This window comes from Equus caballus, chromosome 7 (genome assembly GCF_041296265.1).
Source record: "Equus caballus isolate H_3958 breed thoroughbred chromosome 7, TB-T2T, whole genome shotgun sequence".
Lineage (NCBI taxonomy): Eukaryota > Metazoa > Chordata > Mammalia > Perissodactyla > Equidae > Equus > Equus caballus.
This window is the reverse complement of record NC_091690.1, coordinates 86,023,754-86,044,001: the sequence shown is the minus strand read 5'-3', so window position 1 is coordinate 86,044,001 and position 20,248 is coordinate 86,023,754. Positions and strand designations below refer to the sequence as shown.

General features: G+C 45.5%; 1 protein-coding gene and 1 long non-coding RNA gene across 4 annotated transcripts in view; one reads left to right on the top strand and one right to left on the bottom strand.

Annotated features, from left to right (window-relative positions):
• Nucleotides 1-20,248, bottom strand: part of LOC111774369 (uncharacterized) — a 36,867-nt gene that overhangs the window by 2,421 nt on the left and 14,198 nt on the right. The gene's annotated exons all lie outside the window — the stretch shown is intronic.
• Nucleotides 1,026-8,886, top strand: LOC100071632 (calcitonin gene-related peptide 1-like). 3 transcript variants are annotated; one of them, XM_070273407.1, is made up of 5 exons: nt 1,026-4,049; nt 5,039-5,133; nt 5,903-6,028; nt 8,055-8,164; nt 8,732-8,886. In XM_070273407.1, exons 1-4 carry the CDS (start codon nt 3,963-3,965, stop codon nt 8,137-8,139), a joined length of 393 nt encoding a protein of 130 aa, XP_070129508.1. In that variant the 5' UTR covers nt 1,026-3,962; the 3' UTR covers nt 8,140-8,164; nt 8,732-8,886. The 3 variants fall into 3 exon arrangements, with proteins under 3 accessions (XP_070129508.1, XP_070129510.1, XP_070129509.1); XM_070273408.1 differs by lacking the exon at nt 1,026-4,049 and adding an exon at nt 4,085-4,225; XM_070273409.1 differs by lacking the exon at nt 8,055-8,164.

Genomic DNA, 20,248 nt, shown 5'->3' with positions numbered 1-20,248 from the left:
GAATTAGAGGAGCAGCCTTTAGGTGTAAGTCTTTTAATTGCATAGAAACTCACATAAGAATTTTCAACCAGATATGGGTCTCCAGCACAGCATGTTAAATCATCTTTTCAAAAAACTTTAAATCAAAAAGCATAGGAATCTAATTTAAAAGAATGGAAATAAACACTGCAATTAGATTTTATTAGAATTGTTGACTTCTAATAGCAAAGAGGCAGTCAGTTATTCCTCCAGCATAAATGGGTTTATTTGTGACCAGCAGAGAATTGCAATTCAGGTCTGCAACCAAGGCTCCCCACCTGCAAGTCCCCCAGCCGCAAGGGAGGAGAAACTCTTTCATAAAGAGAAGAGGAAGTTGGCAGCGCTACTGAAAACAAAGAGTCCCCTGGAGGAACTGAGCCTTCTATGTGTAGTGGCTTTTCATTGGCTGACTTATGACATTCTCTCATTGGCTGAGCTTCCTGCCTGTCAAGAAGAAGAAGTCTACCTTCTTCCTGTTGGGCTGGGCTATAGAGGTAGGGCGTGAGAGCGCCACCTTCTGGCCTCCCAACTTTAATTTAATAAGGTTTCTATTAGGTTCACAGTGTTGTAAAACTTTTTTTTTGGCAAACTAGATTGTTTCCAACTGACCTTGATTTTCCGGTTTAAAAGCTATGAAATAAGATCATTAAATCAAGGGCCAAATAGTCAGGTGACTATTTTAAAATCAGTATTTTCCTTGGCAGCTTTCGTTAGATCAAGCTGTCTAGGGCTGAAGTTCAGAGAAGTTTCAGGGAAAGCTGGATGCAATCTATGCAGTCTGCGCCAGCGAGGGTCTGGACGTCCATGAGTCCACTTGTAAATCAGGGGTGGGCTCAGAAGAGAGTGGTTTTATATTTTACACTAGGAGACCCTAGATTTTAGGAAGAATCCTTGGGATAACCCGTATTCCTCTGTCTCAATCCTGGAAACGTCTATCAGGAAACCTACTGTGTGTGCCAAATGAAATGGGAGGAGTCTGACTGAAATGTTTGTGCTCACAATTTCAGAATCCAGGCACGACGCTGCTCTACCTAACAAGGTCCGGATTTTCTGCAGGCTGGGATTAGAGCCCTGTAACAGCGGTGAGACTGGATGGTGAACTTGCTGGAATGAATTGGTTCTATTCATTCAACAAACATTGGCTGAGTGCCTGCCAGGGTGCCAGACATGGTGCCAAGTGCCAAAGTAAAGGACTGTTTTTTTAAACCTCGGCCCCCAGCTCAGCACCAGGCACTTCTTGCAAGTTCAAGGCGGGCTTGAGGGGTGAGTTAGTACCAGTCCCTCCCTAACTGAAGACACTGACCTTGAAAGGAAAGTCTGAAACTGCTGGCGGCTACCCTAGCACCTTCTAGAAGGGTGCAGAACCTGATTCCTTCCCCCACACCGCCAGCCCAGTTGGTAGCTACCAAAGATTTCCGAGTGAGGAGTGAATGTTGGCAAGAAGGCTGAAGGCACACGTGGCCTCCAGGGCTAGAGTTCTGAGCCCTCACACGGACATGGCCACGAAATCGGCTTCTAGAGTAGTCGTTTCTTAACCATTTTGCAGTCACCATTCCACTGGTGAATGCTATGCTTCTCTCCTTAGGAAAATGCAATCTCACGAACACATGCTTACTAGTGATTTGAGAAGGTTCATGTGTTAGAAATCTCAGGTATCGGAAGTGGAAGTCATTTCCGCGAAAGCATTTGGCACCTGAGAGCAAAGACTCCCCTACAGCAGCCTCGAGCGGCAGAGCCCAACCTCCTGCCGCACAGTGTCCCCTATGCTGCCTTTGCCAATTCGGCCTTGCAGCTCCGCACGGAAAGCCTAGGTCAGGGCTCAGGACCCAAACTGCTGAGCCCCGAAGCCCGGACTGGCTCTCAGCGGCGGCTGCCTGATTCTAGGCTCCAGGACGCACCGAACCCAGGATCCGCCATCCTGAGCCCTGTCCCTTGCTCCGCTCGCTTTCCCGGCTCCGTGCCTGACGCGCACCTGCGTCCTACCCACCCGCCCTTCCACTCCCGGGTTCCCCGGCCGCCCTGCCTGTCTGCCCTGCGGAGAGCGAGTTTCAGACACCCAGTTCCCCTGCCCCGAGCTCTTATTCCCTTGAGGCAGTGCCGTCCCGGGAGTTAAGAAGGAGGAAAGTGGAATAAGGGCACCTTGGAAGTTAGGTGTCCCCGAGCATAGAGGCCACCAAGTGGAATGGGAAGAGATGTGCCGCGAGGCAGGTGTGTCCTAGGAAATGCTGTGTCTCCTGGGGACTGAGGACTGGAGTGCGGACCGGTGGCTCAGCTCACTTACGGCATCCCCGGGGCTAGTTTCTGCTTTGTTTGAGACAACCACCCAGCTGGCGTTCTTGCCTACCCTCCCCACCCCCATTCCCGATGCCGTAGCTGTGCTTGCGGCGCTGGGAGGATCTGTACAGCCTGCCGCGGATTGCGGGTGCGCGCTCAGACCCGGAGCTGCGTGGACAGTGGGAAGCTCCTCTCCCCGCACTCCACCCGCTGAGGGCGGCAAGTAGGACCTCAGACCTTCCAGGCAGGCTTGTAGCAGAAAGCTCTGGCAGAGGGGTCCTGAAACCCTGTTGAGCAGGGGGTTAGAGGGTCGAGGTTGTGCATAATTTGATATTGTGGAGCACGCTTATTCTCGAGAGCGAGTGCAGGTACGGTGCGAGCGGGTCATCATCATGCCAGTGTGTGCATGCCATCCCACAAGAGACTCGCAGGCACACTTGGGACGCAATTGAAAGTGAACCCAAGTGGATGTCCGCGCCAGTGTCGTTTTGAGAATGTCTGTGCTTTGGGGCGTGGGCGCATGTTTAACACAGTAATGAGTCTGTGTGTGTGGAAGTGAGTGTGAGCGTTAGTCTCCACAGGGACTCTTCAGCAGCGTCAAGCCCACCCTGTTCTCCAGTGAAGGACTCAAGTGCGGGGCATGCAGTGCAGGGCTGAAACTGCAGGCCTAAGTTGGCAAAGAGCAGCCGGAAGCTGGGGCTACTGGGCAAATGGTTCAGACGGGCGGAGGAGCGAGAGGTGACGGATGGCGAGGTGGAAAAGCAGATGCTAGAGCAGGCTTGGAGTCTCGGGAAGCATCTGTTCCTTGCACCTCCCCACTGAGACCCAGCCAGGCATAACACCCTCCCTAGCCACATGTAGGACCACCCAGCAGGAGTCCAGTCAGCCACACAAGGTGGGCGTTCGGAAGGTATGGAAGGAGATCTTACAGAGTCCCCTATGTGGGCCAGGAAGCTCTTCCAGATCCCTGTCGAGCTGGGAGCCAGCCAGATGGCTGCTAATCACAGCATTCCTTCAAGTCGGGGCCCCATTTCAAAGATGAGTACTTGAAGCACTGACAAGTTACTTGCCATGATCCTGCTGCCTAGAATTGGTGCAGCTGGAACTGAGTTCAGGTCTGACAAAGTTCTCACTCTCGCCTCCATCTCTTGCTTCCCAGGAGCCCTGCTCCTCTGTGGGTGATTCCCCCTCCCTGAATCAGACATCCTGCCTGGGCCCAGAATGAACCCCACTGCACCTTAACCCTCCAACTCTCCATGGACAGGGGTCCAGCGGGAGTTTGGGGAAGCCAAGAGTCCCTACAGTCCTAGACTCTGACAAAAAAAAGACCTCAAAGCTGGGGATGGACTGGGGCTTGTGTTGAAAATCAACGGAACTGAACAGGTGAAATTTACCATGAGGACAAACTGTCCTCAAATTCCTGCTCACTTTAAGAGTTTCTCCTTGGTCACCACCCCTCCCCCTTCCATCAATGACCTCAACGCAGATACAAGTAGGATGGTCCTGCTGGATGCTCCAGGTTCTGACGCAAACGGTGACACAATTCATCAGGGCACAAGATCCTTCCCCTCATTGGCTGCCCAGAATTCCTGGACCACCCCAGACCCGGAGCTGCAGGAATAAGAGCAGACACTGGTGCTGGGAGGCATCAGAGCCACTGCTAGGCTCAAATGTCACTGACTCTTCACAGTACCCATCGCCTGAGGCCAATGCTGCTGCCGCTGCCACTATCTCTGCTCCAAGCTACCTGCTGCCAGGTGAGCCCTGAATTTCCTGCTTACCTTGTACTCCTATTTCTCTCTCCCTCTGTCTCCATTAGTCTCTCTCTTGGCTGATCTCCTTGCCTGTCTCAGAGTCTCTGTCCGCTTCTGTCTGGATCTCTTCATCACAGAATCTCTACTAGTCCCCGATTCATTCCAGGTCGCTGCCCCAGGTAACACTGGACAGTCTCAGTTCGGGGACTCCCTGCTCCACTCTTCCCATGCTGAGGTGGGCTCCAGTCTCAGTTTCTTGCTGCACATGCTTAGGCCAATCTTGGGATGCTTGAGCTCCCCAAGCACAGCGCGCAGAGCAGGAGGCAGGAGCAGCTTCGGCAAATCGAGCACTCATGAATCACATCTAGTTCCTAGCAGTCCCCCAGAAATCAGTTACCAACCTGAGCCAGAACACTGTGTTTTGGGAGCTTTTTTCCCCAGTTTGAGTCCTGGGTCTGAATTTAACACTCTCTCAGCTTGGTTCTTACAGGGTACTCTATGCCAAAGTGCAGAGCGGCTGAGCAGTAGAATTTGGCTCTTCAGTTTCTCAGAGATTCCAACCTCAGAGATGTTCCCTCACTAGGTATCTTCCCCCACACACCCCAGGATGTGAGCAAAAGCCCCACACAAGGAGCACAACTGGGTGGCATTATGGAAAAGCTGTTGTGACAAGGTCCTTTGAGACTGTCCTCAACAGAGACCTGACCAACAGGTGTGAGAGTCGTTACGGTGGGGTGTGGGGAGATGGAGCTTACCTTCCCCACCCAATTTCACTCTGGGCTCACTACTCTAGCTTTGTTGACCAACGCATGCTACATGCTCACCAGACCCACCCAGGAGTCACTGACAAGGAAACAATAGTGAACGGAAATGACATGACCAGCTTGAAGCCAGGAAGCCAGGGAGTTAGAGGCAGAGGCAGGACCAGAGCCCAGGTCTGTGGGCTCACAAAACTTTTGACTGCTGAAAGTGGTGTCGTTCTTCCCTTGCAGAGAGGTGTCATGGGCTTCTGGAAGTTCTCCGCCTTTCTGCCTGTCAGCATCTTGGTCCTGTACCAGGCGGGCATCCTCCAGGCAGCGTCATTGGGGTAAGACAGCCCTGCCAGAAGCACGCTCCCCTCCCACTTCCCTTGGGATCAAACAATTTCATGCTCTGACTGTTTAACAACCAGATGTCAGGCGGAAATATATGTATATAAACCTGCATAGAAGTTTATTATAAACTTTTTAAGATATAAAGATGTGTCACATGTAATTTACAAATAGAAATAAGATATACAATACTCTTTGTTGTAAAATTCATATAGCTCATCGAGCCTCGCAGAAGGTTTTCATTGCTTTCTACCAAACATACGTATCTGTAGCAGACTTATTTATCTAATTCAACCATAATTTGAGAAGTGAATTGCATCCTAATCTGCTAACTACTCTGCATATAAACCTGTTGTTATTAAATCTGATATGTGATCTATTAATCTAAGTCACCCTCATACAAATTATATTTATTGAACTTAAACCTTTTCCACATTCAAACTGTAATTGTAAGTTTTATCATTTAATTCTTAATAATGGCTATGTTTAACACTAAGCTCATAAAATTCCTGAAAATCTAACCATCCAGTTTTCACAAGCCCGTATGATCCAGTTTTAGCAAACCACTTCTTCAAGGCCACCGCAGTGCCGGGCTCCTGGTGAAGGAGCGTTTTGGAAGGACGCTGGCCTCATGCCCTGTGCACTGGGAGTTGGGTGGCCACGTTCTCAGGAGAAGGTGCAGAAACCAGGAAGCCTGGCTGCTTCTCCCGGGGAGGGGGCAGGCGGGGGCTCTGAGCCTGTACTGGGTTTGCCTCCCCTCCCCAGGGATATGTTGGAGAGCCTCCCAGACCCTACTATACTTGCTGAAGAGGAAACACAACTCCTACTGGCTGGTCTGGTGAAGGAATATATGCAGTTGAAGGCACTGCAGCAGGAGACAGAGAGCTACAGGTGAGACTCCCCACCCCACCCAGCACAGGGCACCCCCTCCCTCCTGTCAGGCCCAAGAAGGAGGAGAGAACCCAGCCGGACAGGAGGCCAGCAGGCTGTCAGTTCACCCCGACCTGGGGCCCCGCTGTTCTCAGGCTCCACTGAAGACAGGTCAGGTGGAGAGACTGTGGCTAGATCACATGTAAAAAGATCCATTTCTGAAAGCGGTTGGGGACGGTGTGGAATCCCTCTCTCTGGACACTGGTCTGGCATTACTGAGGAGACTTCCCAGCCCTGCAGGAGTTAGGAATGGTAAGTGTGACCCCAGCAGATGGACCCTATATATCTCAGGAGATTCTGGAAATTTGGCTCCACCTTGTTAACCTGCATACAATATTCTCTCTCACCTGCAAGGCGCCTTCATTGCACATTTGCAAGGTGAAGCCAAAGGCCTTGCAGAGGGTGGGCTCAGGTGGAGCAGTGTTGGAGGTAGGTCTGGGGTCTTGGGATGTGTAGGATCCACGGAGATGTGAATGATGTCAGGAGCCAGACACCCTTCCCGGCCCCTTCTCCCCGTGCACCCTGAGCTTGGAGACACACCTGTCCCTGGTCTGGCCCCAGCACTGCCCCGACAGAGGCACGTGTTGCCCCTGCATCCCCCTGAGACCCTCTCTGCAGAGCATGAAGGACTGCGCAGCATGTGGAATGCCAGACAAGGTCCCAGCTTCTCCACCACAGCCCTTCCCCACTGAGCCTGCTCTGGCTCAGTGAACCTCTGAGTTCTCCTAATGGACGAGGTGTGAGCTGCCCTCCTCCCTGGCCCTCCTGCGAGGCTCCAAGTGACTTCTACTCTAACCTTCCGTGTGACAGCCACAGCAGCAGAGCCAGTGCATGGTACCACCTGGCATGTCTTTTCCCTGCAGCCTGGATAGCCCCAGAGCTAAGCGGTGCAGTAATCTGAGTACCTACGTGCTGGGCACATACCCACAGGACCTCAACAAGTCTCATGTTTCCATAAACTACAATTGGGCTTGGAATGTGGGGCAAGAATAGGGTCATGGTCAGAGGCTTGGAGGGAGACCACGGACCTCCCATTGGCACGTCCCAGGATGCCTACTAAGCCCCTCCCTCTCCTTTCTAGTTCTCTTTCTTGCTTCCTTCCTATAACTTGATGTGTATGGATCTCTCTGCTTGTTCTTCGGGCTGGTATCAGTGGCTTTCTTTGTGGCAGTCGATGTCTGGAAGCTCAGATGGGAGGAGAGAGAGCAGGACCTACAGACCAGAAGAGAATCACCCAGGAAGAGATCAGAGAGAGAGAGGGCAGCCCTGTGAGTCCCTGAGAATTTCATAGCAGAGCTTCTCACTCCAGCTTCTGAATGTGCTTGTCATTGGGGAAATGAAGTATATTTCTAAAAAGACCGAATCGTGGTGGTTATTCTGTGGCCCAGATCCCAGCTTCATGGATTCAGGGACACCTGTCTTAGAAGTAGCCTTAGCTCCAGGTAGCTGGACTCAGGGCATGCTGGGTGGTCCCTGTGACCAACCTCAAGTAGCAAGAACAGGAGCCCTGAGGAGCAGGTAAGCACCTCCATGACGTGATGCTGCCAACTCTCCTCCTCTTCCAGTTAAGGCAGGGGAATTTTCCTTTTCCTAAGAAGGACTACTTGGTACCTGAGAATGGGATGTAGCTTCTAGACAGTCCTTAAGAATGGGCTTGGGTGCGGCCCCGTAATTCTCTCCAGTCATGTAAGCCTGGTTGATTTATTTATACAGGAAAGATTGACTGTTACAGCTCTGTGTCCCATCGACAGTTACCCAGCATCATCTCTGGGCTTTCTGACACCTCTGGGAATGTCTATGGAGAGTGATCATGGCATTTTTCCTATTGGCCTATGATTTTCTTCTGTGATAACTGTGTTTAGGAGAAAATTCTTAAGATTCATTGGTGCCTCTCAGAGCAGTAATTTGACCATGAAGATTCCATAGGTCAGGCTTCTGCCCCCAGGCTCTTACTGACAGGCCTCTTTTTCTCTTTTCTGCAAATCAGCTTAACTGAGGAGAAGAGCAACTTTGTGCCCACCAACGTGGCCCCTAAACCCTCTGGCCATCGCCGCAGGGACCTTCAGGCCTGAGCAATGAAATGGCTTCAGGAAGAAGGTGACTGCCCTTGTACTGTTGGATGGCTGGGTACTGCTGGGGTGCTGTCCACACTCTAACCCTCCCTGGGTCCACAAGAGCAAAAAGCGACAGGGGAAGGTGCCCACTCTGGTGTCTGGAGAAAGAACAGAGAGTCCCAATAGCTGAAATCCCTAGAATTTGGGTTCATTTCTGTTTTTCTAGTGTCTCCCTGGGACACTGAGATCATCTGCCAGGAAATATAGGTCCTGTTTATTTAGAATACTGTTCCCTCAGTTATAGTTGTGACTATTCTATCATTTGAGTCTGAAAGGCAATGACACTGTCCTTTTGGAGTATATACTACAGTGTCGTGTACACCTGAATTCAGAGCATACGCTTGGGTCCAAGTACTGTGTTTGCCCTCTACTAGCTATATGACCATGGGCCAGACACTCTATTTGAGCCTCAGTTTCCCCATCTGTAAATTGAAGGTAGCAATAGTATTCACCTGCTAGCATTAATATAAAGAATAAATGAGATAATATGTGACAAGAAGCTCATGATTCATAAGTAATTACATTATATCTGTTATTTTTTTTCTCCTAGATCACCATGAAACTGAACTCTACTTCCTTTAATTTTTAGTGAAAGAAATGTGTAGGACAAGGAGCATGGAAGACACACCTATGTGCACACTTCTAGATATTGAAATCACTCTTTTTGGTTTGAAATAAACTAGATCTAAATGCAGAATAAACTCATGGCAGTTGTCTAGTGTGCATCTTTTTATATTGGATTTGTCATCAATATTTATGATAGCATGTCTCATCGGTTTATCTGGTAGCAAATCTGGGCCCCATAAACCAGCTCGTTGATTATATAATATAAAATTATGCATATGAATTATATTTCCATGAGTTTTACGAAAAGTGTATCATAAAACCTACGTGACCATCACCACAATAAAAGGTACAGAATATTTCCAACATCCCAGAATGTTCCTCATGCCACTTTGAGGTCAATATCCCCCAGACCCCTGCCTCACACAATCACTGATGTGATTTCTATCACTGTGGATTCATTTTTCCGTAGATAGATGGTACGTACTCTTTTATCTAAATTCTTTCACTCGGCATAATGTTTGGGTGATTTATTTATATTGTTGCATATATCCGTATATCATTATTTGGGGAATTAATTAGGTGTTAATTCTCAAGAATTGGGGAGAAAGAGTTAAGTAATATTCCATTGTATGCCAAAATTTGTTGAATGAACATAGTTTTGGTTATTCCATATGACATTCTTATGAACCTTCACGTACAAGTATTTCTGTGAACAGCTGAAGTCATTTCTCTTGGATAAATAGCTAGAAATTGTATGGTGAGTGTCTGTATAACTAAACTGACTATGCCAATTTATAAATGGCTCTGCCATTTTACACTAGCAGAAGTGTATTGTGATCGTTCAGCTTGCTCCATACATCATAGCCAATGCTTAGTATTTTCAGTCTTTTAATTTTTAGCCACTTTTATGACTCCATAACAATATCTCATTGTGGGTTTTTTTATTTCCCTAATGACTACTGATACATGAGTATGTCCTCATGTGCTTATTGGCCTTTTGTTTGTCTTCTTTTGTGAAGTTCCTGTTCAACTATTTTGCCAATTTTAATTGAGCACATTATCTTCTTATTATTCAGTACAGGAGATCTTAATCTATTCTAGATATTAGTTCTGCTTCCTCTTTGAACACTATTTCACTCACTCACATTTCTCTCCCTTTTGAATCACTTCCTTTTGGAAACCAGATGACATGAAGTGAGGCACTCGAGCTGGCTATGGAGGGGACCACGTGTCAAGAAATGGAGGTGTCTGGCCAACAGCCAGCAAGAAATGAAGGCCTGTTAGTAACCAAATGAGTGAAGTTAGAAGTGGATTCTCCAGCCCCAGTTGAGCCTGGAGATGAGTGCAGACCCAGCTGAGAGCTGTGCTGCAACCTCAAGAGACACCCTGAGCCAGAACCACCCAGCTGAGCGTCTCCCACAGAGCCTACCCTCAGAATCTGTGTGACATAATAAATATTGGTTCTTCTGAGCTGCTAAGTTTTTAGGTAATTTGCTACTCAGTGATAGACAACTAACATCCATCCAAACCATAATAACTCCAGTTCGATCTCAAAATCTGGAAAGCACATTCAAGGAAGTTGGCTAGATATGCAGACCTGAGTTCAAGCTGGAAGCCACAGCTCCCAGAAAGGATGCACTGTCAGATCTCCTCCCCGCAGTTCCCAAGCCCAGATCGGATTAGGTGCACTGGCACAAGCTGCTCCCATTCCAAACAAAATCAGATCCTTCTGTTCTTCCTCATTATTGAGAGCTTTTTACCAACACTCTCTTTCTCTCTCTGAGTTCTCATTGTTTTCCATCTCACAGCTACTCTTTCACATCATGCTTTCTGCCTCTAAGATTCTCATGGTGGGAAGAAACACTAAAGGCCATTTAGACGAACACACATACTTGAGTGTCCTCTATAACAACCCTCAAGTGGTCTTCTAGCTTATTTTTGCAATTTTGATGTCACTATCTCCTAAGGTAGGTCATTCTATATTTGGATCATTCTGACTCTTAGAAAATTCCTCCAACAGTGAGCAGAATTCGCTTTCTCTGCCCTCTTGCTTCACTTAGTTTTCAAGAGATTCACTCTTGGGCAGACTTTCCAGGGAGAATTGGCTGCGACTGAGACCAGACCTCTGAAGCAAGGACTGTGTGTTGATTATTGGGGATTTATGGTAAATCATATTTTCTTTACTATGAATTCCCTAGCTGGACTTGGTTTTCTATGAGCCATCTCACTAGCTGGATGCATAAGAGACAATTATCTATTCATCCTCAAGAATGTATCTGGGTTTGGGAGATTTATTTGGATCCTCAGTTATTTCTGCACCGGGCGAAACTTTTATGGATATTCTTGTAGCAGCTGCTGCACATAAGTGATTGGTAGAGCTAACAAATGTCTTGCCCTTGTGTCTGGTAGGGCCCTGAGCCAAGCACTATAAATCTGGACCCCATCTTTCCCACTCAGGCTTGCCAGGACAATGATAAGATTAATTGTTTCCATAAAGAGGGGGATTCTAGAGACTTCCTGGAGAGCTTGGCTCATCTGTAGATCTAGGAAAGTTGTATAAATGATTTCTTGCCTACTTAAATGTAGCCAACAATGGCTAGAAAACCTAGCCATTTGTGAAAAAGCCTAAAACACAGTCCACCAAGCTATGTATGCTGTGGCACCTGACTTTTGCTCCAGCCACAATTCTCACCATGCTCTCTCCCACTCTGAGCTCCAGTTACACTGGCATTCTTTCAGTTTGCCAGAATCTGCATATTCTTCCTGCTGCAGGGCCTTTCCACATTCTTCCCTGTTCTCAGTTAACTGTTACTCATCTTTTAGATCTTCCTCAGGGAAGCCTTACAAGACAACCACCCCCGAGGCCAGATTATAATTCTTCTTATTTGATCTCAAAGAGTGGATGTGCCTTTTCTTCAGCTCACCATTTCAATTTTAGTTTATACATTTATTAGTGTGAATATCTGATCAATGTCTACTCCCCCTTAGACTGAAAGTTCCATTCTCACAGGGACTGCATCCATTTTGCTCTCCATTGTTACGCTTAAAATAGTGTCAGGTATAGTGTTTGTGGCATGTGTAAAAGAAGCAATTAGAAACCACTGTGATAAATGCTATCCTTGGAGTAGGTACAGGGGAGGTATAGTCTAACCTACACTTTCCTGGGAATGTGATATCATATCACTTCTCTAGAAATCAACAGGATTGTGCCAGATGAACAGAGCAACTATGGAAGTAAGAAATAATAAGAGGGGCCAGCCCGGTGGCGCAGTGGTTAAGTTCTCACATTCTGTTTCTCGGTGGCCCAGGGTTCGCCAGTTTGAATCCTGGGTGCAGACATGGCACGGCTTGGCACGCCATGCTGTGGCAGGCGTCCCACGTATAAAGTAGAGGAAGATGGGCACGGATGTTAGCTCAGGGCCAGGCTTCCTCAGCAAAAGAAGAGGAGGACTGGCAGTAGTTAGCTTAGGGCTAATCTTCCTCAAAAAAAAAAAAAAAGAAAGAAATAATAAGAGCCTGAATGAGCTCATCAGTCATTGGACACAGGTCAAGTCAATTATTTCTCCTCTACAATGAGAACTATTAGTCCTTCTATTCAGATACAGGAAGTTATTGAAAGTCTCATCAAGGATGGCAAGAGATTTAAAACTGGAAGAGAAATGACCTTGTAAGTTGGCAATTGGATGACACACACTCCTGTGAGATAGCCAGATACCATCCCAGAGCCTCACTGAGGAAGACCAACTTTTCTAGAGAGCTGTGTCCTTGATCACTGATGACGAGATTTATGGAGATGGCAGAACGTCCAGGGGCCAGAACTGAGGAGTCCAAAAGGAGAAGTGGTAATGCCGGGTCAGGCAGTATCACTATGGCTATGCATCCTTCAGTTTCTTGAAGGTTGGTCTCCAGACATGACCCTGGAATGCAAAGGCAACTCCATAGCACCCTAGAGAAGCCAGAAAGCAGTGCCACATACACCAGAGCTGGGGAGCTGTCAAGGAATACTGGGCCTGTCTATAGGGCATGCGGAATCAGCTGAGGTGGTGCTGAACTCAGCTGATTCCCAAGAGTAATCAAATAATTCAGCTCATGTAAATTCATATGTTTAAGCTCTAACCTCTCATGTGATGGTATTTGTGGAATGTGTACAAGTGCTCTTGTAAGAATAGTCACCAGAGAACTTGCTCTCACTCTCTCTACCTGCCACGTGAGTACACGATGAGCAGGGACGGCCATCTTCATGATGAGAGACCTCACAAGAATGTGATCATTCCGGCACCCTGACCTCAGATTTCCAGCCTACAGAACTGTAAGAAAACAAACGTCTGTTGTTTAAGCCAGCCAGTCTATGGTGTTGTGTCATGGCAGGCGCCAACTAATACAGAGGCGATACCGTGGTGAACAGGGAACACTTGATCCCTACACTCATTGCTAGATGAATACAGAAGACTGATATCAAAGTTTCTCCCACTTTTGAAATCCTAGAGTCATTGCCTTGTTCCAACTGTCTTATGTATATACTGCTGTGTAACAAATTACCACACACTTAGTGGCTTAAGACCCCACACATTTAGGTATTACCTCACAGTTTCCATGGGTCAGAAATCCAGGTTTTGCCTAGCTAGGTCCTCTGGTCAGGGTCTTATAAGGCTGAACTCAAGGCACTGACCTAGGCTGCAGTCTCATCTGAGGCTCAGTGTCCTCTTCTGAGCTCACAGGGCTGTCAGCTGAATTTATTTACCTGAATACACAGAATTTATGGTAGCTTGCTGCTTCAAGGCCAGGAGGAGACCACCTCTCTTCAGAAAAGACCCAGTTTCTCTTTCAAGTGCTATCACCTAATTAAGTCAAAACCACCCAAGATAATCTTATTTTTGACTAACACATAATCAATGCGTTTAGGATTTTAATTACATATGTAAAATCTCTTTACTTTGCCATCTAAGGTAACCTAATCATGAGAGTGGCATCCACCATATTCACAGGTCCCGCCCCTAGTCAAGTGGAAGGGGTTATGCAGTGGTGTACACAGGGAGCTGGAATCTTGAGGCCTCTGTTAGAATTCTGTCTAGCAGAGGCCACCCTCTGATTCCCAATGATTCATGCCCTGCCCACAGGCAAAATCTATTCACTCCAAGGTTCCCAAGAGTCTCATTCCATCAGCTCAACATCCAAAATTTCATCAAAGTCAGTTCCAGGCATAGAGGAGTCTCCTGGGTGTAATCAATTAAGCACAACTCCTGGGGCAATTACTCTCCTCTGGGGACCTGTGAAACTAAAGAGACAGCCCCCCAACAAACTCCACATGCAATGATGGGACAGACATAGGATAACAGCTATAGACATCCTGGCTCAAAGGAGGCAGGAAACAGAAGGTAATAAAGGACCATTGGTCCACGGTAATTCTAAAATCCACTGGACAAATGTCTCTTGATTAGGTTTCAAGGCCTGAGAACAATCCTCCCTGGCTCTCAGTTCTGTCCTCAGAGTCATCCTGCCGTTTTCATGAAAGATAACACGTTTGCAGCTATGTGATTTTATCAGCCTACTTCCAGCCAGTACAATGTTGAGGACCCAATATCTCCTTTGATTTTGTAATTTCCTGTCCCTTTTAGTCTAAGCTGGCAGTGTTTCTGCTAAAACAACTTTTTTCAAGTACCTGTGGGTCTTCCATGGATTTCACAGAGATTTGCTCCATTAGACAAAAGTCTCAACCATAAATTGTTTCAGATAATCCCTTCTCTATCCTTGGCTCTTGCTAAAATAGCTGAGGTACAATGCTCTAAAGTCTCCTAGAGACCCTCTGACTTGATTGAAAAGATCTATGAGGCCCACCTGAATTTCTCAAAAGAACCCTAGTGTGGCTGAAAACTCTGATCTTTTGATCTTCTCAACCTTTTAGCAAAATATGTAATAACAACCTTCACCTTTTCCCTAGAACACGATTCCCCAACAGTGAATCTCCTAATGTTAGCATCTTTTGCCATCTGGAGAGGCTGATTTTTCAAAGTTATTAGGTCCTAATTCCAAATTCTTCCTCCCTCAAGTCATCACTCTTCTCTCCCATGCTTTATAAATGACGAGAAGAGATCGAGGGCACTTTCAACACTTTGCTTGGAAACCTCCTTAGCTATACAATCCAAGGTCATGACTTACATTTTCTCCTTCTCACATAACTACAGGAGGCAATTTTGCTAAGTTTCTGCCATTGCATAACTGGGATTTCCCTTTCCCAGTTTCCAATAACAGTTCCCCACTTCCTTCTGAGTCCTCACCAGCAGTATGCTAAAAGTCCAGGTTTTTACTAGTCTTCAAGACAATTAGAACTTCCTCATTCACGCTTTTCAAAACTCTTCCAGCCACTGACTATTCTCTGGTTCCATAACTGCTCTTATATTCCTAGGTATTTGTTACAGCATGGTCCCACTTCCAGGTTCTAAAATCTTTCATTATCTATTACTGCATGACAAATTAACACACATTTAGCGGTTTAAAAGAACACGCATCCTCACAACCATTGCCTTAGTCCAACCCTTATTTATTTCATGCCTGGATTATTGCAATAACTTCCCCCTGGCTTCTTGCTGTGGTCTGGCTTTCTCCCTTTCAGTCTACCCTCTTCACTTAAATGAGATAGATATGATCTTTTTGCTCCTCTACTCAAAGAACTTCTTGAATTCCTATTGTCTATAGTCTTTGACATAGCATAAAATAGTTCTCACAGTGTGGTTCCAGCCTATATTTTCAACTTCTCTTCATTCATTTTTCCAATACAGCTACTACTTACCATTCTCCAAAGGTACTCTGCCAACAGGCACACGAAAAGATGTTCTACATCACCAATTGTTAGGGAAATACAAATCAAAATGACAATGAGATATCACCTCACACGCATCAGAATGGCTGTAATTAACAAGACAAGAAATAACAAATGTTGGAGAGGATGTGAAGAAAAGGGAACCCTCATACTCTGCTGATGGGAATGCAAACTGGTGCAGCCACTATGGAAAACAGTATGGAGATTTCTCAAAAAATTAAAAATAGAAATACCATATGATCCAGCTATCCCAATACTATGCATTTATCCAAAGAACATGAAATCAACAATTCAAAGAGATTTATGCATCCCTATATTCATTGCAGTGTTATTCACAATAGGCAAGCTGTGGAAGCAACCCAAGTGCCCACCAACTGATGAATGGATAAAGAAGTTGTGATATATATACACAACAGCTGTCCATAGATGTGTAGCTTCATTTCTGGGCTTTCAATTCTGTTCCATTGATCTGTGTGTCTGTTTTTGTGTCAGTACTATGCTGTTTTGATTACTACAGTTTTGTAATATATTTTGAAGTCAGGGATTGTGATGCCTCCAGCTTTGTTCTTTTTTCCCAGGATTGCTTTGGCTATTCAGGGTCTTTTGTTGTTCTATTTCTGTGAAGAATGTCATTGAGATTATGATTGGAATTGCATTGAATCTGTAGATTGCTTTAGGTAATATGGATATTTTAACTATGTTTATTCTTCCAATCCATGAGCATGTAATATCTTTCCATTTCTTTATGTCTTCTTTGATTTCTTTCAATAATATCTTATAGTTTTCAGTATATAGGTCTTTCACCTCCTTGGTTAAATTTATTCCTAAGTATTTTATTCTTTTTGTTATGATTGTAAATGGGATTGTACTCTTGACTTTCTTTCTGCTAGTTTGTTATTAGTGTATAGAAGTGCAAGTGATTTTGTATGTTGGTTTTGTACCCTGCAACTTAATGTAGTTGTTAATTATTTCTAATAGTTTTCTGGTGGATTCTTTAGGGTTTTCTATGTAGGGAATCATGTCATCCACAAACAATGAGAATTTTACTTCTTCCTTTCCAATTAGACCATATGCTGAGAAATAAGGTAAACCTCAATAAATTTAAGATTAAAATCTTATCAAGCATCTTTTTAAAATTTTTCCTTCAGGAAGAGTAGCCCTGAGCTAACATCTGTGCCAGTATTCCTCTATTTTGCATGTGGGTCACTGCCACAGGATGGCTGACAAGTGGAGTAGCTCTATGCCCAGGATCCAAACTTGCAAACCAGGGCTACCCAAGCAGAGTGCATGGCACTTTAACTACTAGGCCCTGGGGCCGACGCCTCGAGCATCTTTTCTGACCACCATGCTATGAGACTAGAAATTAACTACAGGAAAAAAGCTGGGAAAGTCACAAATATGTAGAGACTAAACATGAGACTGAACAACTATTGGATCAATGAAGAAATCAAAGGAGAAATCAAAAATTACCTGGAGACAGGGGCTGGCCCAGTGGCCGAGTGGTTAAGTTCGCGCGCTCCACTGCAGGTGGCCCAGTGTTTTGTTGGTTCGAATCCTGGGCGCGGACATGGCACTGCTCATCAAACCACGCTGAGGCAGCGTCCCACATACCACAACTAGAAGGACCCACAACGAAGAATATACAACTGTACCCGGGGGGGTTGGGGAGAAAAAGGAAAAAAATAAAATCTTTAAAAAAAAAATTGCCTGGAGACAAATGAAAGTAAAACACAACATACTAAAACCTATGGGATGCAGCAAAAATGGTACTAAGAGAGAAGTTTATAGCAATACAGTCTTACCTCAAGAAACAAGAAAAATCTCAAATAAGCAAACTTACGCTATACCTAAAAGAACTAGAAAAAGAAGAGCAAACAAAGCCCAAAATCAGTAGAAGGAAGGAAATTATAAAAATCAGAGCAGAAATAAATGAAATAGACAAAGAAAACAATAGAAAGGATCAATGAAACTAAGAGCTGCTTCTTCGAGAAGACAAACAAAATTGACAAACCTTTAGCCAGACTCACTAAGAAAAAAAGAGAGAAGACTCAAATAAAATCAGAAATGAAAGAGGAGAAATTACAGTGGACACCACAGAAATACAAAGGATTATAAGAGAATAGTATGAAAAGCTATACACCAAGAAACGTGATAACCTAGAAGTGGGTAAATTCTTGGAATTATACAACTTCCCAAAACTGAATCAAGAATAAATAGAGAATCTGAATAGACCAATCACAAGCAAAGAGATTGAAACAGTAATCAAAAACCTCAAAAAGGGGGCCAGCCTGGTAGCATAGTGCTTAAGTTCGTGTACTCCACCTTGGTGGCCCAAAGTTTGTGGGTTCTGATACCAGGTGCACCCCTGCACACTGCTCATCAGGCCATGCTTGGGTGGCATCCCACATACAAAATGGAGGGATATTGAACAGCAGCACAGATGTTAGCTCAGGGACAATCTTCCTCAAGAAAAAAGAGAAGATTGTCAACAGATGTTAGCTCAGGGCCAGTCTTCCTCACCAAAAATCAAAAACAAAACAAAACAAAACCCTCAAAAACAAAAGTCCAGGACCAGATAGCTTCTCTGGTGGATTCTACCAAACATTCAAAGAAGATTTAATTTCTATCCTTCTCAAACTATTGCCCAAAATTGAAGAGGATGGGATGCTTCTTAACTCATTTTATGAGGTCAACATTACCCCGATACCAAACCAGACAAGGACAACACAAAAAAAAGAAAATTACAGGCCAATATCTCTGATGAACATAGATGCAAAAACCCTCAACAAAATATTAGCAAATTGAATACAACAATACATTAAAAGTACCATAAGGTATGATCAAGTGGGATTTATTCCAGGGATGCAGGGATGGTTCAACATCCACAAATCAATCCATGTTATACCCCATATTAACAAAATGAGGAATAAAAATCGCACAATCATCTCAATATATGCAGAGAAAACATTTGACAAGATCCAACATCCATTGATGATAAAACCTCTCAATAAAATGGGTATAAAAGTAAAGTATCTCAACATAAGAAAGGCCGTATATGACAAACTCACAGCCAACATCATACTTGTGAAAACCTGAAAGCTATTCCTCTTAGAAGAGGAACGAGACAAGAGTGAAAAATAGTACAGGAAGTTTTAGCCAGAGCAATTAGGCAAGAAAAAGAAACAAGAGGGATCTGGTGGCATAGCTTTCAGCACCACAGCAACATGCAACCCCCACAGTATGACAACTGACAGATGGGTGGTGAGATTCCCTAACCAGGAAACAAACCCAGGCTGCAGTGATGAGAGTGCCAAATCTTAACCTCTAGACCACCAGAGCTGGCTAAACCTTACATTAGGGTTATAAAAGAGCCAAGATCAAAAAGCGTTTAAAGGGCAAAACCAGGAGGCAAGTGTACATCCCTAGGGAGGGAACATGAAATTCCATGATCACCAAAGCCACCTCCGGAGCCAGAATGAGAAACCTCCTTTCAGGGAGATGCTGATATGCTTGCCAGAACAATCTCCTTTAGCTGGGATCTGAGCATCACATCCTCCCACATCCTAGCCAAGCAAAGAGCCTGGCACTAGCTGCTGAGTCACTAACTTGATAAGGCACCAAGAACAGAGACTGCAGTGTCTGTCCCTTCCTATGTCTCTGCTGAGACCATATTGCCTTTGGGAATAGACCTTTGGGACAAGTGGCCCCATCTTTGCTCAGCACATCTAGTCTTTGCTTAGATTTCTGAGGTCCCCAGGAGGGTGGGACCGGGAAGCATGGACAGGCATATGCAACAAGCCACAGTCCACATTAGCATGCTTGAACATGGAGGCCTTTTTTCCCTGAGCCAAGCAGCCATCGATTCTTCAGCAGACAACACCACCAGAACATGTGGCAGTGTAATATATGAAAAAGAGGAATGACCTAAGGTGGGGCGTAGGGGTCCAGGATCCTGACCTCTCATTTCTACTGTGCTTTGGCCTCCCTGTGTGGTCTTTGCCAGTCCTTACTAGGCCTTACCTCTCCTTTCTGTAAAGTGAGAGGATTGGCACCATATGGTCTTAAAACTCCCGTCTAGTTCATATTCTGTAGGGATGGTGGCAGAATATGTTGTAAATTGCAGTTTCTGGGATCTTTGCCCATCTCACATGTCTTTGGACACTTCAGCTACTATCATCATGACCTGCTGATCTCTTATCTCCATCACAGGATCTGGGGCCTGTCTGGCCATCAGCTATTTTTATGCTAGCCTCTCATCTTGCTAATCTGAGAGAAAAGAGGATGCTGTCTAATCCTGAAGATGTATTATAACAGAGGGAGCCATCACAGGGCCCCTCAAAGACCCACCATGAGACAGTAGAGCGGACTCTGAAGCTAGAAAGATGAAAGTCAAAGAAAGGACAAACTCCCCACAGGAACTGCAGAGTTCTCTTCCTTATGAAACTCTGAGGAGGAAACCATTCAAAACCCGGAATTATACTGAAAACTTACTTTGTATGGGAATGGCCTCTGACTTTGATTCTTTAAAGGCTTTGATCTTCAGCCATTGTCTCATTCCTAGGGAAGGTGGAAGTCTCCCCAGGTCCCCTACAGTCTGTTCTCCTTGTCACTAAGGGCTGATTGCCACCCCCCTCCTTGGGGAACTAGAGAGACAGGGGCAGTGAGAGTCTTAGCCATGAATGT